Below are 25,278 nucleotides of genomic sequence, written 5' to 3'. Positions count from 1 at the left end.
AACCTAATTTTTTACCTAATAAAGTCGTTTGATAATTCTATGATAATTGGTTTTGAAATTATCATTTTTATTTTGATTTATGAGAATTTGATTTTTATGTATTTTTGTTTAGTTAATTCTTGGGAATTCACATTTCATAATTCACATGCATGCATGTTACTTAAATAGGAAATTGTATAATTTAATTGGACACTCACTTAGGGCTCTTTAGGCATTTATTTTAGTGTTTAATTCAAACATAATTAATCATCATACAACTGTAAATTTGTTCCATGTGTTAGATTACAATTAGCTTATGTTTAGAACATTTTTTTTATCTATGATTTGATATGCATATAACATTTAAATTTTTTAGAATTTGACCATTGAGAAACTCTTTAAATTTTTTTTTCTAATTATTCCATGATATCTTATACTTTTTGAATTTGATTTCAGAATTTTTTTTAAGCCAAAAAATAATTTTTCAATTATAAAATATAAATCAATCTTTAGAAGGTCTAGTTTTCACTCTATTTTTAACACTCAGATTTGTTTTGCAAAGTTAAATTACTAAATGACCTCTTTAATTCTTTGGAAATTTTTGCCTTAATCTACACTTCCTAAATTTAACTTTTGACACATAGAATATTAATAAAAAATTTCTAAAATGAGATATATGATTTTTTTTCTTCTTGAACCCACTACACAAGTGCTCTTATGGAGCTGAGAGATGTTTGTTTATTTTTAAATATGTTATGAATTTGATATTTCCCTATGATTATTTTTCATTTAAAATATACATATTAAACTAGTGGTGTGAATTTTTGTATGATTTTAGAAAATCTCTAAGTTAATTAAAAAAATCAATTGTTTAATACCGTAAAAAATGTTTTGTTTTGGACCTATTAAAATCATTGTGAAATCTAGTATTAAATGAGAGCTAGTTAATTAATTTGATTATTAGGATGATGAACTTGACATATAAGAGTTCTTCGAAAATTTTCATGAAAAAGACTTAACTTCTAGATATTTGTATTAAATTTATTTTGTAGAGTCCTTTGTTTTGATTATTTGTTGATTTTTCTGTGAAGTAACCTATTTGTGAATAAATTTGATATTAGTTGGAATATAATTAATTAATTTGGCATTTTGGATAATAATCTAGATATGTTAAAGATGTTACCTAATTTTTTATTTTCATGAGATAACCTTTCTTGATATTTATTTGGAGTTTATTTTATGAACCAATATTCTATCCTATGTAATGATAATTCCTTTGATTTTGATAATTCGATCACTTTTGAACATGCTTGTGAACCTTTCTTGATTTGGGACATGATATATATATATATAATGAGTTTAGTTTTTAATTATTTTTTAAGCTTATTATTATTAGTTGTGAATTAATTTCATTTTATGAAAGCGATTTTAAATGCTGTCAAGGTACGCTTCTTTCCGTTACTTCTTTATGTATATTAGTATCTATGCTTAATTCATATGATTGGTTGACTTTGTTTTATTTGATCTTCGTGTTGATGATCTTGCTTAATGATCTTGTGTGGAATACATATTATATGTGTTATGATATTTTTAATTGTAAACTAATTCTTTTATTTTATGGAAACACTTGATAAGCTATAAAGGTATGTTCTTCATCTTTTGTGATTATTGCTTATTGAATGGGTATGTTTTAACATATACTTTGATCCATGGTACCCATTGATTTACCCATTAATTGTCATGATTATCTCCTAGCTTTTAGGGCTTAGAGGGATATTAAGATTGTTCGCCGTACCTTTCCAATATGTAACATGATTCTGGAATACAATTTGGTTTTTGTAAATTTGTCTTTTTTTATAGGAGTCATAGTTTTTTTTTTTTTTTTTCCCTTTAAAAAATATAATAAAAATAAGTGACAATTTCATTATTTATAAATTTAGTTTTCACAAAACAAAAATGATTCTCATCATGGAGTGGGAACGAATGTAAAAATGTGGGATCACAAGTAGTTTAAAAAGTAATTGAAAAAAAAAAAAATTATGTAAGAACTTTTATATTTTACATATCAACATCTTAAAGAATAAATTAAGAAGATTATTTGTTATGTTTGAATTTCAAAAGAAGATTTTATTCTTAAAAAATAATTAAAAATTAATATTTTCAAAACTATGTTTCGATAACTATTTAATTTTTTTTTTCAATCTGTTTACTTGATTCCATTGAAATAAATAAAATGCCCACTAACCCCACAACAATTTAAGGAAACCATTCCTTAAATACAAGGAATCCTATTCTCATGCCTCTTTTATGAATGGAATTCTTCAAATTTGAGGAATAAAATTTCATTTTATAAATGGATTACCTAATTTACCCATCATGTATTTCTAATATATAATAATAATTGTTTAAATATAACAATACATTATAATTCCTTTCCTTTCCATTTGGATTGGGTTTTCTGAAAAAGTCAGTAAACGTGTCACATAAGTTTGCAACGACAGCAGAAGTGAAGAGAGCTCCACTACCACAGTAAACAATAAAAAGACAGACCATGATGACATTATTTTATTTGGCCAAGGGTCTCATCCACCGCCATTTCTGCTCCTCTGCTACTCTGCCCCTCCATGCATGCTCTCTTTTTCAGACCTTTTGCTTTCTCCAAGATCCTTGCTCATAAGTTTCAACTACACTGTTCATTTCTGCCTCTCACAGCTACTCAGTAATGTTGAATTACAACCACGCCCGCACACAACTGAGAAGATCCTCCAGATTCTCATCCTCTTCTTCACCCACCAACGCCCAAAATGCTTGTGTTGCAGCGTCTCCGTCAGCCGCCTCATCTCCGGTTCGTGCATTGTTTGCTTCTTTCTCTTTTTGGGCTTTGTTTGGTTTATGAGAAAGCAGTAGAAAGCGAGGGGAAATGAAATCTTCAATTTTATGTTTTATGTTGTTTTATTTTTCTTGTCTATAGATATTTTTTTTTGTCTGTTTTACTATAAAATTTTTTCAAGATGGATGTTTGGTTGCATTTCCATCAGCAGCCTCATTTCCGCTTCGTGCATTGCTTGTTTGTTTTGTGTTGTTTTTTGTCTTGGTTTGTTTGCCCTTTCTTTGGTGGCTGAGAAAGAAGTAGGAAATGAGGGAGACATGCAAATTTGAATGTTTGTGTTCCAAAATGCATGTATACGTTTTCTTTTTTGGTCCTTTGTTTGGTTACAGAGAAAAAAAATTGGAAAATGAGAGAAAATAAAGTCTTGAATTTATGTTTTATTTTCGTTTTTATAATTTTTTTTTATTGACTGTTTTTTTTTTTTTTTAATTGCATATTTGATAGCATCTCCATCATTACTTCCATCTCTAATTTGGCACATTGCTTGTTTGCGCTTTGTTTGCTTCCAGAGAAAACTGTAGTGAATGAGAGGAAAAATTCTTGAACTATATGTTTTATTTTGTTTCTTTTAGAAATTTTCTTTCTTAGTATAATATTTCTTTTCTTCAATATGCATTTTTGGTAGTATCCGCACGAGTAATCTTCTCCAATTTGTCATAGCAGAGAAAGCAGTAGAAAACAAGAGAAAATGGCATTTTGAATTTTATGACTTATGTTGCTTTCCAAAAGCCTAATTGGCATTTTTTTTAACATCTCATTTTCTCAAAGTGCATATTTGATAGCATCTCTGCAGCTTTGTCGCTGGTTTGTGAATTGCTTGTTTGTTTTTAAGCTTTCCCTTTGTCTGGTTGCTAAGAAAGCAGTTGAAAATGATAGAAAATAAAAATTTCAATCACATTTTTTTTTCAATTTAAATTTAATTTTTTTTGGAAAAACTCTCCACCACATCTTTTCAGCACCCACAGGAAGAATTTCATTAAAACCTGAGAAAGTGTATGGGATTGGTGTATTGTTTGTTTGTTCTTCTTTTTCCCCTGTTTTGTTGCTGAAAAAGCAGTATAAAATAGGAGAAAATAAAATTTGAATTTTATTTTTTATGTCTTTTTATTTTTATTCTTTTTTCAATGTTTTTTTTTATATACATTTTTCTTGCGTCGAAATGTGGTTTGTGCATTTTTGTTTGTTTCTTGTTTGTCCTTCGTCTTATTGCAGACAAAGCAGTAGAAAACAAGGGAAGATAAAATCTTGAGTCTTTGGAGGATGCCTTCCTCCATCATTTTCCATGAAGGATTTCTATTTAATGGTGGTGGGCGGCTATTGACATTAAGTACATATATGTAGATGTCACTGATGTGAAAGATTTTAGAGTTGGGAGTAACTCCTATACTGAATGGCAGTGGTGATATTGTTGTGATTCACAAGGGGCAATTTCTGCTATTTTGGTGACGATGCAGTTCATGATTTGGAATGATAGTGTGTTTGAAATTTTTGGATATGGAGGATGCTGGTTCTCCCTTTCTTGCTGCACTAAGGGTTGCAAGGATGACTTTCTTAGGGTGTTCTATGTGGGGGTTTTTGGGATGATTCATGGTGCATTGTTGGTGGCTTTAATATATTCAGTTTTCTCAAGGGTCTCTTTAGCTACCAAAGGAATTTTGAAATTGATTAAGGAGTTCAATTTTTTGGAGATTCCGTTGACCTGTGGTGTGTTTATATGGTGTGTTGGGCAGAGTGGATAGTCTGTCTTGTTTTGGGCCATTTTCTGCTCTATGGGGGTCAAGAAAAGCATGTCTCAATTTGTGTCAAAGTATCCTTCTGAAACATTTATCAGATCATGCTTTTATTTTTCTTGATCGTGTTGGGTTGAGAAGGGATAAATCTTCATTAGATTTGGTTGCATGTGACCAAAGGAAGATGGGCTTAGGAATTTGGTTAAAAAGTTTTTTTTTTTCTTGGGGGGTGGGGTTGGGCACTATGAGTTGGGGTGATAAAGATCATTGTACCTTCTTATTGGTTGGAAAAATAACTATGATATTTGATTAAAAAATAGTACACATATATAATGGTTTCTAAGAGGCAAACACCCAATATACAGCTGTCCTAATCACTAATTTACAGCTATCCTAGTCAATAGTTGACTGTTATAGTTATCCTAATTCGTACATTGATTGATTAATTCTACGAGCTAATATTAACAACTAATTTATACCATATATAGGTCCTTTAGAGCTGATCAGACCCTAAGATCCGGGTATTTTGTTGATTTCCTACATTCCCCCTTAAGCTGGTTCAAAGATATTTTCATTCCTAGCTTGCATGTCAATAAGTTGAAGCTTGGATTAGACACTCCTTTAGTGAATATATCAGCCTACTGCAATTTAGATGAAATAAAAAGGAGTGCAAATGAGAGCATTATTAATCTTTTCTTTGATGAAGTGTCTATCCACTTCAACATGTTTAGTGTGGTTGTGTTGAATTGGGTTATGTGCAATACTTATGGCTGCCTTATTGTCGCAATATAGCGTCATAGGTTCTTCAATGTCTACTCATAATTCTTTTAGTAGAGTTTTGATCCACATGAGTTCACAAATACCTAGGGCCATAACTTGGTATTCAGCCTCAACACTTGATCTAGCAACTACTGGTTGTTTGCTCCTCCAAGCCACCAAATTGTCCCCTACAAAGGTGCAATACCATGAAGTAGATTTCCTGTCGGTTATAAATCCAGCATAATCAACATCACTGCAAGCCTTGCATGTGATCGTTTTTAGAGAATTTCAACCCATGCTTGGAGTAGCCCTTAGATCGTTTTTACAGAATAACAAACCCATGCTTGGAGTAGCCTTCAGATATCTCAATATCCTCATTACAACTTGCAAGTGATCTTCTGAGGGAGCATGCATGAATTGACTCACGACACCAACAACATATGCAATGTTTGGCCTTGTATGAAATAGGTATATCAACTTTCCAACAAGCCTTTAATATCTTCTTTTATCAATTGGTACTCTATCTAAGTTTATCCCTAGCTTATGATTATGATCTATACGTGTATTCAAAGGCTTACACCCTAACATTCCGGTTTGTTCTAGAAGATCAAGAATGTACTTTCTTTGAGACACTTATATTCCCTTTTTTGATCGTGCAACCTCAATGCCAAGGAAATATCTAAGACTTCCCAAGTCTTTAATTTCAAATTCCTTGGCTAATTTGCCTTTGAAGTTCTGTATCTCCTCATGATCATCCCCAATGACTCTAGTGTCATTCACATAGATAGTAAGAATAGTCATCTTTTTTCTTGGTGAACATTTGATGAACAATGTGTGGTTTCCTTGGCTTTGTTGATATCCAAACCCCATAGGGACTGAACAAATCTTTCAAACCAACCCCTTGCGAACTGTTTCAAGTCATATAAAGACTTGTTTAACTTACACACCTTCCCATCCTTAAATTGCCCCTCAAATCTAGGAGGTACATGAAGACTTCTTCTTCCAAGTTCCTACGAAGAAAAACATTTTTTACATCAAATTGTTGAAGTGACCAATCTCAATTTGCAAGAAGAGATAGTAGGATTCTGATGGAGTTTATCTTTGTAATAGGTGCAAAGGTTTCTTGGTGGTCAATCTCATAGGTTTGGGTGTGCCCCTTGGCGTCCAATCTTGCTTTATATCTCTACTTGATGGTAAACACCTATTTATATCCAACTGGATGCTTTCCTTTAGGTCGATCAACTATATCCCACGTATCATTCTTGTATACAACCTTCATTTCTTCATCTATTGCCTCCTTCTACTTGGGGTTAACAAGTGCTTCTTGTATATTTTTTGGGACTAAACTTGAACTCAACTTTATAGAAAAGGCCTTATAGTTGTTGTTCATCCTGTGATAAGACAAGAAATTCGACAAAGGATTTGTTACAATTCCTAATGCCTTTTCTGATGGCTATAGGAATGTCCAAATTAGTATCAACCACTTAGACAACATTGGGAGGATTTAAAATTATAGAATCAAGAGGATTAGGAGACATACCTTCTTCTAGGGTCAATGATTGATTGTGCTTTGGAGGATTTTGACCTTGTTCCAGCCTAGTTTCCTGAGGTCTTCTTGAGTAAACAAACAACTTTGAATCTTGACACTTTCCTTGATTTCGTAGCTCTGATTTTTTAGGCTCCCCCTGAATTTCATTTCTCTCACCCTCCCAAGTAGGCAATGGCAAAGGTAGGGACCAATCTTGGGACCGATCTTCTGCTCCCAATTTCTCCTCCTGAAGATTAGTCTTTTGATAATAGGGTTGTCCTCAAAGAAGTTAACATCCATTGTAGCAAATTTCTTTTGAGAAGAAGGATGGTAGCATTTATAACCCTTTTGAGTGGGAGAGTAGCCTAAGAAGATACATTTAGTAGCTCTAGGGTCAAGTTTAGATCTGCCTTTACTTGGGATATGAACAAAAACAGTGCATCCAAACACTTTTGGAGAGAGTCCCAAACCATGATATATGGGAAAAATAATTTTTCAAGGTTTCAATAGGTGGTTTTGCAGTCAAGGGCTTTTGAAGGCATACTGTTTATTAAGTAGGCTGCTGTGAGGATAGCATCCCCTCCCAAAAGTCATTGTAACATTTCTTGCAAACATAAGTGCCTGAGCTACTTTGAGGAGATGTCTATTCTTTTATTCAGCGACCCCATTTCTTTGAGGGATATCCACACATGTAGATTGATGGATAATGCCATTTTGACTGGAGAACATATTTGGAACTCAATTCCATTATCAGATCTAATCACTCGTACTTGGACACCAAGTTGTATTTGCACCATTTTATAGAAGTTTTGCAGGATGGGAATAGTTTCAGATTTCCTCTTTAAGAGATACACCCAATTAGTCCTGCTACAATCATCAATAAAACTAATAAACCTCCTAGCTCCAAAAAGGCAAGTTACCTGTGAAGGTCTCCACACATTTGTATGTATAATAGAGAAAGGAACTTCATTTCTCTTATTACTTAAAGGATAGGGAATCTGATGGTTTTTTGCCAATTCACACACTTCACACTTGAGCTTAGAGTTATCTAGGTTGATACAAAGTTTAGGATATAATCGTTGTAGGTAAGCAAAAATTGGATATCCTAGTCTCTCATGCATCAATCAATAGCTTTCAAAAAATCCTTCAGCAGTCCCCTTTGTTTGATAAGCCTGAACTTTTCCTCCTTCCTTGGTGTCTAGGTAGTATAGGCCATTTCTCTCCTTAGCACTACCAATCATCTTCCCCTAAGTGGGGTCCTGGAAATCACAATGATTTGGGAAAAAAATTACTGAACAGTTGCAGGTTTTTGTAAGTTTGCTGATTAGACAAAGGGTTACAAGACATTTTTGGAACATGCAGTACCAAAGTGAGGGTAATCTTTGGCGAAAGAGACACATTTTCTTTACCAATAATTGGAGTAAAAGTTCCATCAACAACCTGCACCTTTTGTTTGCTAGAGCAGCGTATATATGACAAGAAAAAATTGGGTTCTTTGGTCATATGATCACTAGCTCTTGAATCAATGATCCAGGAGTTAGAATTAGATACACTAGTGGTTGTAAGAGCTTTATGGAGTGTACTTGATTGTGCAAAAGCACAAGAAGTGGAAGTGGGAGTAACCTTTGTCTTTCCTATGATTTTATTCAAAAGATCAAGTTGTTCCTTTGTAAAAGGCAGATTCTCATTTGTTGATACAGTATTAGCAGCAGAGGTGGGGCCTGATACTGTCTCAGCTTGAAAACTCTTGCTAGGCTTGGAAAATTTTCCATTCTTATTCCCTTGTTGTGGCCTTCCATTTAGTTTCCAGCATGTCTACCTTGTGTGTTTGGGTCTTTTGCAATAATCACACCATCTTGTATCTTTCTCTCGTCCTTTGTTTGTGTTTGATTTGTTCTCCATGGCCACATTGAGAGTAGAATTATCATGATATGGTGTTTTCATAATAGCATCAACTTTGGATTCTTCATTACGCACAAGGGAACACACTTCATTCAATGAAGGAATGGGAAATTTTCCAAGGATTCGACTCCTTACCTGATCTAGCTTCGGATTCAAGCCAACAAGGAATTCAAAGATCCTGTCTTTCTAATAAATCAACAAACATTGCAACATCCTTTGGTGATTCCATTTCAATGTGTTGATAAATGTCCACCTCTTGCCATAATAACTTCAATGTATTATAGTATGCTGTGACGGTCAATTCTCATTGTTTGGTTGCATGAATCTTGTTCATCAATTCAAACACTTGAGCAGCATCTCCTTGCTTTGAATAGGTATGTCTCCTTTGCTGTAGAGAGAAATAAGAAAGGCTTAGCTATTTCTGGTTGCATTGAATTCAACAACTTGGACATTATTAAGGAGTTTTTAGCTTCATGATTCAAAGTTAGGATCTGAAGTTTTTGGTTCTATTGTTGTGCCACGTAGATACTCCATCTTCCCTCAACTTAATAGAAAGAGTTTGGCTGATTGAGACCATTCAAGGAATTTATGATCATTGAATTTTTTGGTGGTAATTTGGAGAGTAGGATTATCAAGTTGATTGGAGACTTTAGGAATTCTGAAAGTCTGGGAGGTTTGTTAAGCCACGAGGAGAATTGAAAATGAAGAAAAAAAATTCAGAAGGGGCGAAATAAGGAGCAGACACCAAAGTTAGAAGGAAGGACGGAGACACCAAGAAAAAAAAGGGAGAAGAAAGTAAGGCAAAGTTGCCAGAGAAAATTAAGTCCAAGAAACCAGTGGCTCTGATACCATATTGGTTGGAAAAACAACTCTAATATTTGATTAAAAAATAGTAGACATATATAATAATGTCTAAGAGGCAAACACCCAATTTGCAGCTATTCTAATTACTGATTTACAGAAATCCTAGTCAATAGTTGACTATTACAGTTATCCTAATTTGTACATTGATTGAGTAATTCTACTAGCTAATATTAACAACTAATATATACCACATATAGGCCATTTAGAGTTGATCAGACCCTAAGATCAGGGGATTTTGTTGTTTTCCCACAATTCTTGCTAAGTTATTGGGCTATGGTTTGAAGAGATGTGATAAGCTTCATTAGTGGCTTCCATTGACATAGGTATCTTGGGCAAAGTTGGAATGTTACTTTTACTGTTTTGGTGTCTAAACAAGGTGGGTCTAAAAATATTAAGGTATTTACTACGATTATTTTGTTTGGAAATTATGGAAAAAATTGACAAGAAAATCTCATTCATTTAGAATAGAATACACATTTGGTTATATACAAAAGGATAAGCCATAGGCTTGTTATAGAAAATAGGAACTACCTTAAACCAAATCCTTATAAATTAGTAAACTAAATCCCTATAAATCAGGGATTACATTATTTCCTAAGTTTAAACCTATTTATAGAAAATACAAATTCAACACCCTTCAAAAACATGTTCTCCATACCCCCCTCAAGCTGTTAAGCAAATATTAGGCATTGCTAGCTTGCCAATTATTGCTTGAAACATGGTATTGTTTAGACTCTTGGTTAGAAAATTCGTGAGTTGACCACCTGAGGAGACGTATGATGTGCAGATGAAGCCATTGTCGAATTTTTCTTCGATAAAGTGCCTATCTACCTCCACATGTTTGGTTCGGTCATGTTGCATAGGATTATATGCAATATTGATCGTTGATTCGTTGTTGCAATAAAGTCTTATAGGCGCTTCCTAGTTAATCTCAAGATCTTCTAGGATTATTTTTAGCCATAGCAATTCAAAAATGTAAAGTGCCATTGCTTTAAGTTCCATCTTGACACTTGACCTTGCTACTACATTCTGCTTTTTACTCCATATTACTAGGTTTCCACCAAGGAATGTACAATAACTTGATGTTGAGCGTCTATCTACCACTGACCTTGTATAATCAACATCTATATAAGCTTCAAGAGTCAAACTCGTTCCTTTCTTGAGCAGAATCCCTTTTCCTTGGTGTTCCTTTGAGATGGTGTAGTATCTTGTGAACTACTAAGAGATATGCTTCCTTAGGATTGTGCATAAATTGATTCACCATGCTGACAACATATGCAATATTAGATCTTGTGTGCGATAAGTAGATTAATTAACCCATCAATCTCTAATTGTTTCCTTTATCTACACTATCATTGCTATTATTATCACCAAACTTGTGATTGGGCTCCATAGGTGTGTCTGTTGGTTTATAAGTTGACTTCCCAGTTTCCTTTAACAAATCCATCACATGCTTCTGTGGGGATACAAAAATTCCTTGTTGTGACTGTGCCACTTTAATCGGCTTAGTTCTTTAATCTTGAAATCTTTCATTAACACTTCTTCAAACTATCCCTTTCCTTTTCATCATTTCCAATCACAATTATATCGTCCACATAAACTAACAAGGCCATAACTCTCCTGAAGCAGTGCTTGATGAATAAGTTGTGGTCACCTTGATTTTGCTTGTACCCATCAGTAATTATCACCTTAGCAAATCTTCAAAACCAAGCACGAGGAGATTGTTTCAAACTATACAAGACCTTCTTAAGCTTCTACCTTCTAGATTCTTGCCAAATCTTCGAGGACCTTATATATAAATTTCTTCTTCAAGATACCTATGTAAGAAATCATTCTTGATATCAAATTGTTGTAAATTCTACTCAAAGTTGATGGTTAAGGATAACAACATCTGAACTGTATTCATTTTGGTTACGGGTGCAAAGGTCTCTAAAAAAAATTACTCCATAAGTCTAGGTATATCCTTTTTCAACAAGCCTTGCTTATACCTCTTAATTGATCCATTCGCCTTGTATTTTACAATAAAAACCCCTCTTACAACCTACTAGACTCTTTCCTTTTAACAGCTCCACTATCTCCCATGCTTTATTTTATTTTTTCTAGTGCTTCCATCTCAACACTTATGGGTTGTCTCCACTTTTCACTATTTAATGCCTCGAATAGGGTTCTAGGAATAGTAACAATGCTTAGTTGGGTAAGGAAGGCTTGGTAGGAAGGTGACAATCTATCATAGGATACAAATTGAGCTAGTGGGTATAAAGGGTGTTTGGTAAACTCTCTCGTACCTTTCTTGAGGCTATGGGTAGATACAAATCATTATTATCAACGACATCACAAAAATCATCAAAAGAAGATTTGAGTAAAACATTGACCTCATTTTTAAAGATTGGTTCTAACTCTTAGATTTGCATAGGTTCAACAAAGGAATCATTTCTTCTTGAGCATACCTGTAGCGGTTAGAGTAGAATTGTGAACTGGACTTTCCTTAGTCAATGACATGGGACTAGAAGAGAATGGTTTGATAGTAGACAAAATTGGAGTGAGACTGGGACTGATTGTGGCCTCAAATGAGGGAGATTGTGAAATGGAGGGCAATTCAAGTAAGAATGAGTCATTGCCTTTATCTTCCAAGAATGATGTCTCCCCTTGAAGATAAGGATGAGTAAAATAATTTTCTTTATCAACAAAGGTCACATTGGTAGGAACAAAATTTTTTTGAGAAGGAAGCTGGTAATATTTATAAGATGGTAAATCATCTTATTAGTTGGGATTTAGTGTGTAAGCCGAAGGTGGAAGGAGGATTGGGGTTTGGGAAGATTTCTTTAAGGAATCGTGCTATTTTAGGGAAGTGGCTATGGAGGTTTTCTATTTAGTTTTACATTTGATTTCATTACTTACTTGGGCATATATGTTGAATGGAAGAAAAATGAGTTGAAATAGGTGTGATTATCCATTGGATATCTTGAATATTTTTTCTGTTCATTTTGGTTAATGATATCTTATAGCAATTGGAAATCAGTTAAGGAGAAAAGTGTTTTTATGAAGTAATTTTAGGGAGTCTTGAAGCATTTGCATGTGACTTTCATTTGATATTTGTTGGGTGAATGTTGCTGCATTCATATTTGCATGTGATCTCTATTTGTGTTGAAAAGTGTTTGAAGAGAAAAGAAGAGATTTGTTATAATTTATAAGGTTAGATAAATTGTGCTGGGAGACCTTTTTAAATAGTTTAGCAACACCAATTTACCCCTCTCTAGGTATAGTCCGTATTTGAGATTCTTTTTCAATCTTTATTTCTGAAAAGGGAAAGAACCAAATGTTTTAAGTACTGAAAATTAAGGTGGCCTGACCTAAAATGCCACAACATTATTTCATTGACAAAGAAGAAGATGCATAGTTTGTTGTGGATGCTTGTTTATTCCCGAAGTTGTCACCCTCAAAGTAGTAGAGTCCACCATGCCCTTTAGCACTGCCAATCCTGTTTCTTAAAGTCATTTCTTGAAATTCACCATGAGATGGTAAGAATTGGATTGAGCAATCAAGATCTTTTGAGTTTGCTTATAGATAGTAGGTTACAGGCTAATTGAGGAACATGTAAAACATCATAAAGGGTTATACGAGGGTTTAGAACAATTGTACCAACCCATGCAACTGTTGCAAGGGAACTGTTTGCAATTTTCACCTTAATATGTCCTAAACCAGGATTATAAGTAGAGAAGAGACCTGTGTACCTTGTCATATGATTTAAAGCACTAGAGTCTATGATCCAAGGGTCCAATTTTTTAGTAATACTATTTAAAGTAGTCCGAAAAGTGCCTTTTTGGGCTAGGAAAGATGTGTTACGGGCATTCTGAGAAGAAATAGTGCCTGATGGAGGTGAGATTGTGGTAGTTGATGGTGCTAACAACTGTTCAAGTTGGTCTTTATTTAGTGAGACATTGAACGAATTCTCATCAGTCTTGTTTCTAGGTTTTGACATAGTACGGATTCCTCTTGGGTTCTGAAAAGTACTCTTGTTTCCTCTATTGTCCTTCCAATTTTGTGGCTTCCTATACAACTTCTAGCAATTTTCACGATTATGGTTAGATCTCTAGCAGTGTTCATACCAGAGATTACCACTTTTTCATGCATTACGAGTATCCCCGCGGGCATCTTCATGAACTCCATCAACTCCATGAGTAGCTAGGGCAAAATTATCACCAGCTGGAACTGAAATAGTGGCCTTTGTTGGACTGAGCATCACTCTTTTCTGTGTCCCTTCTCGTCGTACCTCAGTGAACACTTCTTCAATTTTGGGTAAAGGTTTGGTGGCTAGAGTTGACTACAAACAACATCGAGGTCTTGGTTGAGTCAGACAGAAAATTTTAAATACGCTCCTTGTCAATTCTTGCCTTAAACCTTTCGCAATCTTCAGTACACTTCCATTCAATGGTAGGTTCCAAATTGTTTGGACATGACACTAATTGTGGATTTGGACTGGAAAGGGTAGATCATGGATTCATTTCATGGCTAGAAAAGGTTTAGGGGTTGATACTTGGATATTCAATGGACTCTAGGTTGGGATTAAGTTGGTAAAGTTGGGTGTTACTTTTAACTTGTAAACATTTGATTTCGCAGTGTACTGCTTTCACCAAGACATGGTTCCATGTTTTTTCCTGAAAGGGGTTTCATTCAAAAACAAGTTTTAATTTTTTATTTTTTTTTGATAAGTAAGACAATTGTATTAAAAGCCCCAAAAAGCACTAAAATTATACATGATGAATACAAGGACAAAAAAAAAAAAGAGGGATAGATAAAAAACCAACACCCTCATTTCACTTACAGCCCAGCCAATTTATGAAATCTAAAAGGGATAAAGAATTAGACTCTATATGTACCCTAACCCACTCCAAGAACATGTACATGAAGGAGTATAAAATCACGTGGTTTGTTAGTTCAGAATCTTTAAAAGCTCTTCGATTTCTCTCGTTCCATTATGTCCAAAATAGACACAAAGGTGCAGCTTTCCAGGCCTTCTTCCTCTTCTTCCCAACAAAGGCAACCCACCAACTAATGAGGACATCCTTGATTGAGAACGGCATCACCCACTGAACATTGAACATAGCCTAAATAAGATGCCACAACATGCTTGCCTTAGGACAATGAATGAGAATATGGTTTGTTGACTCCTCTTCACCCTTAACAAACAACATCTGTTTGGAAGACTCCAACTCCTCCTTTTTAGCTGATCCAGAGTTAGAATTTTAAGTGTTAATAAAAGATGGTGTGATTGATTTTAAGATTAGTTCAAACAAATATGGCTGAAATATGTCCTTGATGTATTTTTCCTGTGGTGATTCTCTTTATTTCTTTTCTCCTTTTACTTCAGTAGCTGCCATTTTAGGCTTCTCTTTTCCTTATTTGATATATTTTATACTTTTATATTTTAATAATATTTCTATTTCCCATCAAGACAAAAGAATTTGAAATGTCTTTGCAGGGGTCCTTGACCAATTAACTTGTACATTGATGAGCCATTTCCATATTCATGCTTTTGAGTGCTGTTTGTCAATCATCTGATTAAAATATTATTTTGTCTTCAATTCTTATGTTCATTGTTTTGATTGGGAATTGAATATCTTGCAGAGTTGCAAGAAAAAGGATCAAAGCTTGACGTTGAAGTGAGTGATACTCTGCAGACTTGTCTTTTGGTGGTTTTTACTGTCTCCTCTTTCCTGGTTTACATGTTTTTTCATGTTTCTATATTTGTCCTTTTTCTTTTTCCCATTTTTCTATTTTTGTGGCTTGGCACATTGTTCATGCTCCTAGTTGTAGGGCTTGTGGTGAAGAAGAAATATTTTTGAATGTGGAAGATATGAGCTCTGGGCGATCTCCAGTAAATGCTACACCACAAAGGGAATGGCTGAGAAACTTCAAAACCAAATCATTACCTTTATCATTGCATGAAAATGGCAATGGGGAACCTGTTCCGCTGAAAACTTATGACCCAAACTTTTCTGGTGGGAAGCACTTGAGAAGATCCCCAAGGTTTATTTCAACTCCTTCCGCAACTGGAGATGGTTTTAGAAAGCGAAAGGTCAATTCAGGAGAAATCAAATCCCCTGAATTGTCTCCATCAGTGATTGAAAATTCTGTATCTCTAAGAGCTACTGACCTAAAAATGTGGGATGCAAAGTGCTTGAGAAGATCACCGAGATTATCATCATCCAACTCCGTTCAGCTTCAAGAGAGATTTTTGACAAGTTTAGCAGAAATGAAATCTCCTGAACATGAAAATTCTGTCTCTTTACAAGCTACTGACCTAAAAGTGGAGGATGGCAAATGCTTGAGAAGATCACCGAGATTATCATCATGCAACTCCGCTCAGCCTCAAAAGAGATTTTTGACAAGTTCAGCAGAAATGAAATCTCCTGAACTTGAAAATTCTGTCTCTTTAAGAGCAACTGACCTAAAAGTGTGGGATGGCCAGTGCTTGAGAAGATCAACGAGATTATCATCATCCAACTCTTTTCAGCCTCAAGAGAGATTTTTGACAAGTTTAGCAGAAATGAAATCTCCTGAACATGAAAATTCTGTCTCTTTACGAGCTACTGACCTAAAAGTGGGGGATGGCAAGTGCTTGAGGAGATCACCGAGATTATCATCATCCAACTCCGCTCAGCCTCAGGGGAGATTTCTGACCAGTTCAGCAGAAATGAAATCTCCTGAACTTGAAAATTCTGTCTCTTTAAGAGCTACCGACCTAAAAGTGTGGGATGGCAAGTGCTTGAGAAGATCACCGAGATTATCATCATCCAACTCTGCTCAGCCTCAAGGGAGATTTCTGACCAGTTCAGCAGAAATGAAATCTCCTGAACTTGAAAATTCTGTCTCTTTAAGCGCTACCGACCTAAAAGTGTGGGATGGCAAGTGCTTGAGAAGATCACCGAGATTATCATCATCCAACTCTGCTCAGCCTCAGGGGAGATTTCTGACCAGTTCAGCAGAAATGAAATCTCCTGAACTTGAAAATTCTGTCTCCTTACGAGCTACTGACCTAAAAGTGTGGGATGGCAAGTTCTTGAGAAGATCACTGAGATTATCATCATCCAACTCCATTCAGCCTCAAAAGAGATTTCTGACAAGTTCAGCAGAAATGAAATCTCCTGAAATTGAAAATTCTGTCTCTTTAAGCGCTACTGACCTCAAAATGTGGGATGGCAACTTCGTTCAGCCTCAACAGAGATTTCTTACAAGTTCAGCAGAAACAAAATCCCCTGAAATTGAAAATTCTCTCTCCTTAAGAGCTTCTGACTTGATGTGGGATGATAAGTGCTTGAGAACATCACCAAGATTATCATCATTCAACCCATTGCTGCCTCAAAAGATATTTCTGACAAGTTCTCAATCTTCAGAAAGTGGAAATGATGCTAAGATTGTGTCTTTCGGAACATCTGATGTGACAGTTATGGATGAAAAATGCTTAAGAAGATCTCCAAGATTATCCTCATCTCTGGTTGGGCCTGGAAGCAGCAAACCTGTATTTTCCTGTTCTGAGTCATCCGATTCATTTGAGAAACGGCCTTGTAAGAAGATTGTGCTGCCTACTTCAGAAAACAGACATGGACAATACAAAAGGACATCTTTCTTTATTGGAGATCCAGTTCCTGATAAAGAAGCTCAAGAAAGGTGGCACTGGCGTTATGACCTGAAGGTGGAGCATAACTACTTTTTCTTTAGGTTCCTTTGATTTGATTTGCAATGGTTTTACTTAGCGTGCAATTTGCAAAGAGTGTTCCATTATTATCCCTTTGTCTGTGTAGAAACCAGATAAAACTAAAAGAAAATAAGTTCATGTTTGAAGGTATTTTCTGAAACAGCTTTAAGAAATGAATTCACAGAAAAACAAAATAATATTCTGAAACAGGCTGTTTTTTTCTGTTCCATTTTTCTTGTACAGAAACCAAAATACCATTTTTCTTGATATTTACCGAAAATACATCCTTACAATCAAAATTTCTTATACAATTAAGGAAAAAAAATGCCCCCAAACAATTCCTTCTGTTTTTTAAACTCTTGTTTTTTCTTCTTTTTCTCTTTCTTTTCTATTCTAGACTTCTATATTATAGAACTGTTCCGTGGACATATAGATCAATACATCCTATCCTTTGGAATCTTATGCCTTCCGCTATTATGGCTTCTAAATAACTCAATGGAGTTTTTGTTCTCTCAGGTCTATGCTAATGAAAATTTAAGATTTAAAAAATCAGAGTTTCTTTCTTTCCTACCTTTATAACAACCAAATGTGCATCATTGTTTTGTTTTCTTTTTCAGGCGCACACACATAGTATGTTGTATAATTTAGTTTTGGCTCACTTTATTGTCTTTTTACATCTGTCATAATTAGGAAACTTGAAATAATAAGAGTGAGATAAATTGTTTGAGCGTAGTTCATCTAAATCTCCCTTTTCCTATAGGTGTGAAAATGAGTAAAAATTTGGACTGTGTTTAGCTTTTAAGAAGAAAATATTGCTACTATGGTGGTTGTAGTCTTCAAGAAGATCAATACCAACAACTTGCTTCGATCGAGGCCTTATAAATCTCCTAGCCCGGACCAATGTGTTTGGTGTTTGGAGAGTAGTGAATCAACTGATCATCTCTTTCTTTATTGTCTCATTGCACTGGGACTTTGACATAGGCTATTCCATATTGTCATGATTGATTAGGCACCTCCTAGAGTTATGGTAGAGATGTTGGCAATCTCTTTTGAGGCTTTTGTAGTCAGTCAGAGGTAAAGTTCTTGATGAGTTGCTATCTTACCTTTGATATGGTTTTCATGGCGAACCTTGGATTGCTATCTAAATGATCCAAATAAATGGCACTAGGCAGAGTGTTTCCAGTTAGAGAGGAATGTTAGGATATTTGAGGATAGATAGAGATCCATGGATGTTATTTGAGATTTTGGCTCCTTTAGGCCTTGCTCAAAGAGATCACAAAGGCTTTATTGGTTACCCTCTTCAAGAGGCTCCATTAGTGGGTGTTCTCTTTTTGGGCAGTCATGGAAAATGAAGTATAGGAAGTGTGATTAGAAATCATTTAGTACCAGTAGTAAGAGACCTTACTCTAAACTTGTTGGAGTGAATTTAGTTATTGAGGCAGAGATACTAGCATTACTAAAGGGCTTGCTGCCGGCTAAAAGCTTTGTGCCTATTCAATCTAATGATAGGATGTTTTGCTATTGTAATATCTTGGGGTCTAATAGGAAGAGAGACTAGTGGAAGTTCAACAAATGGAACCACAAAATTCTAAATGTTGCTACTGAGGTGGAATGCTCCTTTTCTCAGGTTCCTCATCCAGCTAATAAACTTGCAGTCTTACAGACCAGTTATCTAATCAAGGAGCTAAGCACTTAGTCCCCTTTTTAGGAGACCTTTTTGCCCAGAGTGTATTAAGTTTCCAAGGTGTGTGTACATTGCCTTTTTTTCCCTTTTGTCTGGGCTGATGATTTTAGTTTTTTTTGGAACAGTATACATGCTTACTTTCTGATCAACAGTTGTACATTTGGAAAGATTGCTTGTCCTTCTTGTCTTTATCATTCAATGAATGAATATGTTTGTTTCCGATTAAGAAAAGGTTGTAGTCGTCAAAATACATTTACCCTAATGTTGTTCAATGTTCCTTTGGCAATGCTGAAGGAGACAAAACATCAAGGACAGACAATCTTGCATCTACTGGAGATGATGCTTCACCAAAATGGTGACATTAACAAAGTCAAAGAAACTTCTAAAGTCTAGAAGATTCTTCTGAACAATGCCCTTGGAGGAGCCTGGACTCATGGGTAACAGCATGACAAATTTTGAATGAGAAACGCCAACATCTTGTCTTCCATCTTCTGACTGATTGTTCCATTGTTTTCTTCTCTTGTAAACCCTCTCACAAATTGAGTGCATTGTGGACCAAGTGAAATGAGAGAAAATGCCAAAAAAGTGGCTGTTCATTCTTTCTTAGAGCCAAAGGGGTCATTGAATTGGCTAATGTATTGTTAAATGCTGTCATCTCCACCACTAGCTATTCACCAAGGACCAAGAAAAAGGAGCAAGGGAAAGAGGGAGCCACCACTTGAAAGACAACATCTCCTCCCTTTTTGTTTTCATGTGGGAAGTCCAACAGGTGCTATGCTTAATAATTATTGACCTTGTTCATCACTATATCATTACACTAGAGCCTCAATTAATTAATTCTATAGTTAGAGTCATTTGATAAACCGATAGGATTCATAATATTTTTTATGCTACTTCACTATTCTTTGCTGCTATGCTTTTCTAATATGTCATTTTATCTTTTGTTTTCTATTGACCAATTTCTAGTATTTTAAAATATTAAAGTTCTGAGTATTGATGTCCTGAAGTTTGCAGAATAAAAGATTCAAGGGTCAAGGCTTGAAATTGAAGTGAGTGATAATCTTGTGACCCAGTCTTAATTGGGTTTTATTGTGTCATTCTTACTACTACTGAACATTTTTCATTTTTCTTTTTCTTCTCTAATTTCGTTTCTTTTACTGTGCATGCTCATTGCTGTAGTGCTGATGATAATGAAGAAGAAATAGTTACTAATGTTGAATGCCATTATACTCAAGCTAAACTTGATGGGACAATATTCAATCTTGGAGATTGTGCGCACATAAAGGTAAATCCATAGTCCTCTATGACTACTTGTTAACATTACTTTTTGTTCCTCTCTCTCTACAGTGTCATTTTATACATATCAAGTATCAACCTTTTTCAAGTGTTAAGTAGTTTGAAATGCTATGTTTTATTAAGACTGGTTTTGAGCCATTTGGCACTTCTTATTAAACTTCGTACATTTTAAGTAGTTTCTTAATTATGGATTCTACTCTTTTACTTATACTTGCAGTTTATGGAGCTACATGAAATGAATCTATATTTAGTCATAGTCAGATTCCTCACCAGAAGACTTGGTAGCGTACCCCATGACATGATTGCTAAATCCCAAGGTGCCTTTGTGAGGGTTAGGTAGGTTTTGGAGACTATCCTTGTGAGTTGTGGTCATTAAGTGTATAATAAACATTGTGGACCCAAATCCTACAATCTTTTATGAAAATTGGTTGTTAACATTGTATTAGAGCCTCATTTGTAAGGAGGTCATGTGTTCAAACCCCACTACCATATATATTTATATCCCCAATTTATTAAGTTAGCCTAAAAGGAAGCTGATTGTGGTTGTTTGCCAATGGGCTTGTGTGTTTTTTCGCGTGTGGGTATGAGGCTACAAGTGAGGGAGGGTGTTAGAGTGCATTATATACATTGTGGCTCAAATCCTACAAGTTTAAGCTTTTAGGAAAATTGGTTGTTCAACAAGATGTTTAAGAGTAGAGGAGGAATAATGGAGATGGACTGTGCTTATAGGAGATTCTGAAAATTGAAAGAAAAATTGGATCTGGGTGGAGAAATTGGATCGTGCTTAGCAGTATACCAGTTGTTGGAAAGGTACTCAATATGCAGTTTTGAGGATGAAAATATTTTTGTGCTATTCCAAGCTAATGGAGAATGAAGTCAAAGCAATGAGTGAGAACTTCCATCTGTTGTCTAAAGTTAGTCAACATGGTTACAATCTGCGTCTTGTTAGCAGCCATGTTCTCATCTGTGGCCTGCTAGATATGATGTGGTTGATTCCTCCTAAACATTGCAAGTTTTTAACATGATGGACCATGGAAATATGATATACATTGTGGAACCCAGTCCTAATAGCTTAAGCTTTATGGAAAATTGGTAACTTCTTCCCTTGTCTATTTTTGTCTCTTATTATCTTCTATCACAAATTTATGATTTGTTTGTGTGTTGCTACTGTGGTCTATGTCTTGCATTAATGGACATGGGGCTGCATGAGTCCTAATAAGCTTTTAGGAAAATTGATAACTCAGTAGTGGATCAAAGTCTATAATTGAACAACACAATGGTCTGATAACAACTGAAGCAAACTAAAATGGGATCAAACTAAAAGGAGCAATACCAATGAATCCCTGGGATGCAAAGTTATTTGAAGAGACTTCAACACAAATAGAAGCGAATAACCACTCAAGAAGTCTGTGCTAATTATTTATAAATAATAGCTAGTAATGGAAATTCCCTCTTAATATAACTTGAGTTCCACTTATATTCTCCTACTATAGAACATTAATCACATAATCGAAATATAACTGTACTAAAAATAATTCAATTAGACTTCTAAAAGCTAGTAGAACTCCAGAGCAATAAGCATAATCTAGAATAGATAGTCAAAGATGACTTGTCAATGGACTTGCTGATGTGGCACTTGGACCTGCTCTTCAATAGCCTCTACATCATGTTCCCTAACTAAAAAATGGTTGCATCATCTGTTATCTAGTTTAGGCTAGATAGAATTCCTATCACATAGCTTGATAGAGATGGATGATTTTTCTTAAGCTTTAACGATGTGCTTGTGTTTAAAAATTCAGTGTGCTACTTGTTCATCTGCTGTTATTTTTGTCCTCACTAATGTGGTTTCAGGCTTGCTCCTAATTTTGGGACTGCTGGTGTTTCCTGTTTCTTTTCAAAGCCTTTTCTTGAGTTGATGCTCAGGCTTCTGTATCCCAGATGAAAAATGTTTTGAGTTTATAAAGAGGAAGGAAAAACCATAAATGTAAAGCGCATCTCTCTGATGTTTTCATTGTTGAGTCTAAAGCTGAGGCTTACCTTTTTCAATGGTTACCATTCTTACTGTATCATGGGGCTTCACAGGAGAGTTGTTAGTAGTTGAGATTTTCTTTCCTTTTTCTGTTCTTGATTTGATTTGTTGTTTTACACAAGGTTCACTCTTATTTTCTAGGGATTAAGGAGGTGCCTCACCCTTCGTTCCCCCTCCCCTCTCTCTATCTTTTTCCTTTTTTTCCTTTTTTTTTCTTCCTTGAAATAAAATTTTTCTAATGCAAAAGGAAAATTTTTTTGTTCATACATTCAAATGCTAATGTAGATCTATCTGGTCAAGTAGTTGTCCAGATGTTGGAAACCTTTTTCTGTTACCATCCTTCTCTATTACAAATTGGCTGTAAGTTCTCAACCAAATCACAGCCCATCACCACTCAATCCCAACCCATCCACAACAAAAACAAAACCGAAAAAGCATGATTTTTGTAATTTATTATGTTTTAAGCGTTATTATGCTGGTCAAATATTGTTAATTTCCACCTGAAAATTTTAGCTATTAAAGCACTTACATTTATAATTTTTGTAGGGCGTTCATTGCCATTCATATTTGAGATTATCATTTTTGTATTGGCTATATCACTTGTACATGTCAATCATATTGATCATCTGGTTATATTATGAAAGTAATGGAAAGCATTTACATGTTGAGAAATTATTTCAGGGTGAAGGGGAACAAAAACATGTTGGCAGAATCTTAGAGTTTTTTAAAACAACAGAAGGTGAAGATTATTTTAGGGTTCAATGGTTTTATAGAGCTGAAGATACAGTGAGTATATGGATTGCTCCCTTTCTAGGTCGTCTTGTACTACTTATTATTTGTCTCTTTATCTTTGTTGCTTTTTTCTCTATATTTCAGGTTATGAAAGAAGAAGCTGCTTCCCATGACAAGAAGCGCATATTCTGTTCCACTATAATGAATGATAATTCACTAGATTGTATTATTTCTAAAGTCAATGTTCTAGAACTAACTCCTAGGGTATGCTTCAAACTTGATTTCTAGCTCTTCAGATTTATTCTTTTCTAGTTCTATTGCTATTTTTCACTCTTTGGAAAGCTTGTGTGGCATTTTCTTTCTTTGTTGATCCTCTTTTTTCTTTTTCCATTTTTTTTATTGAAAATTTATTATTGTTTTTATGTTGGTGTTGCTTTTCATTATGTTGATACCTTAGCAAATTTGTGACTCATTACAGGTAAGTTTGAAATTGGACTCTATTCCACCATTTGATTATTATTACGATATGAAGTACAATGTGGAATATTCAACATTTCACACCTTGCTAAGTGGTAAGAGTGTTCATTGCAATGGTTGTGTTAACTTGCAAGATTATCTATTTGGCATTTTCAAAAATTTCCTATTTTAGGCGGGGTGAAATCATTGTAACTCTTCTAATTCATGGTATAGCCTATGAATAAACATTTAAGAGCTCTTGGTTCCAATTTACTTCACCCCTAATCATGAACATGCACATATATGCCACACACCCAAATATTTCTTACTCTAAAACCATTACTAAGGACTAGATACTAAATGGAGCTTTTGATTTACACCCTCTTCCCCTTGCATCCATTTTTCTTCTTGAACGACCTTTGTCTACTTGGTACAACCATTTGGGTCTAATCCAATTACCTCAATCGTAACCTCAATGAGTGATTTTGTCCTAGTGTCTATCTTTAATGTTGGTAAGACCTAATTTCGAAGATTTGGAGTCCCCTAGAGTTATCCCTAGCCAAGAGGGGCATCTCTTTTGATAGCTTAGGATATAGCAGCCCTAGTGAGACATTCTATAAATACAGGTCAATCTCTAGAACCAATTTCCTCCTTGTTGGAAGGATTTCACTTAGAGGGTCTCACACACCTCGTAAAATAGCAAGCTTATAATCAGTTTTGGCAACTATGAACATCAAGCTAGTCAAATACGGTGAGATTGCCATCCCAAAGGCAATAGTAGGGTACGTTCTATGGATAAGGTTTATTTCATCAAGAAGTATAAAACTTCTCCTAGAGTTTTTAGTGATTCTTAGTTTTTGATCTTATAGTTTGTTGAGTTGTGGAACCTAATTTTTTAAGGGGTATTTTAGGTATTCTACACATGTATTGGTTTTGCCCTAATTTTCTCATTATATAAGGGATTGTTAGGGGGACCCTTTTTAGTGTGAGAGTGTGTGAAAACAAAGGAGCAGTATTAGGCAAAGATCACCTTGTATTTTTCTTTTTAATCATAGTTGAAATATTGTAGCGGCAAAGTGGACGTAGCTTTCACATTGAGAGTGAGCCACTATAAATCTTGTGCATGCTCTATCTATTTTATATTTCTTATTGTTATTGCTCTTGTAAATTGGAATTTTCCCCTAACAAGTGGTAGTAGAGCCTGATTTGAGCGAGAACAAAGGATTGAGAAGATGGATCTAAGCCTGGAATTGGCATTTCAATGGTACGGATTTTGCATTGTGGAGAATGCAAATTAAAGATGATCTCTATGGTGAAAAGCTGCATCTGTCTCTTTTCGAACAAAAATCAGAATCAATGCAAGAAGTCGATTGGGATCTCCTTGATGGACAAGTGTTGGGAGTCATCATATTAACATTGGTAAAGAACATGGCACATAATTGGCGAAGGATAAAATTATGAAGGGACTAATGGAGGTCATGTCTAACATGTATGAGAAGTCTTCTGTAAATAACAAGGTATATCTCATGAAAAAATTATTTAATTTAAAGATGGGAGAAGGTGCTGTAATGGTAGAGCATTTGAATGAATTTAACAAGATTGTCAACCTATTGTCCTTGGTTGAAATCAATTTCAATGATGAAGCTTGTGTCTTAATTCTTCTAGCCTCACTAGCAAATAGTTGGGAGCCTTAGTAATTCTATAAGGAACTCAACATTAAAGTTCAATGATGT

At 34.9% G+C, this 25,278-nt stretch overlaps 1 protein-coding gene across 1 annotated transcript in view; it reads left to right on the top strand.

The window, feature by feature from the left end:
- Positions 1–2,605: 2,605 nt before the first annotated feature.
- Positions 2,606–25,278, top strand: part of LOC117928736 (DNA (cytosine-5)-methyltransferase CMT2-like) — a 48,571-nt gene continuing 25,898 nt past the window's right edge. The window contains exons 1-8 of the mRNA XM_034848735.1: positions 2,606–2,824; positions 15,278–15,312; positions 15,467–17,345; positions 20,047–20,081; positions 20,212–20,317; positions 23,039–23,143; positions 23,234–23,353; positions 23,568–23,661. Of these exons, the coding sequence (XP_034704626.1) occupies positions 2,702–2,824; positions 15,278–15,312; positions 15,467–17,345; positions 20,047–20,081; positions 20,212–20,317; positions 23,039–23,143; positions 23,234–23,353; positions 23,568–23,661 (2,497 nt within the window). The 5' untranslated portion in view covers positions 2,606–2,701. The remainder of the gene's footprint in view (positions 2,825–15,277; positions 15,313–15,466; positions 17,346–20,046; positions 20,082–20,211; positions 20,318–23,038; positions 23,144–23,233; positions 23,354–23,567; positions 23,662–25,278) is intronic.

The sequence above is a fragment of the Vitis riparia genome, chromosome 2 (genome assembly GCF_004353265.1).
Source record: "Vitis riparia cultivar Riparia Gloire de Montpellier isolate 1030 chromosome 2, EGFV_Vit.rip_1.0, whole genome shotgun sequence".
Lineage (NCBI taxonomy): Eukaryota > Viridiplantae > Streptophyta > Magnoliopsida > Vitales > Vitaceae > Vitis > Vitis riparia.
Note: the sequence above shows the minus strand (reverse complement) of the source record. Positions and strands in the feature narration are given on the sequence as shown.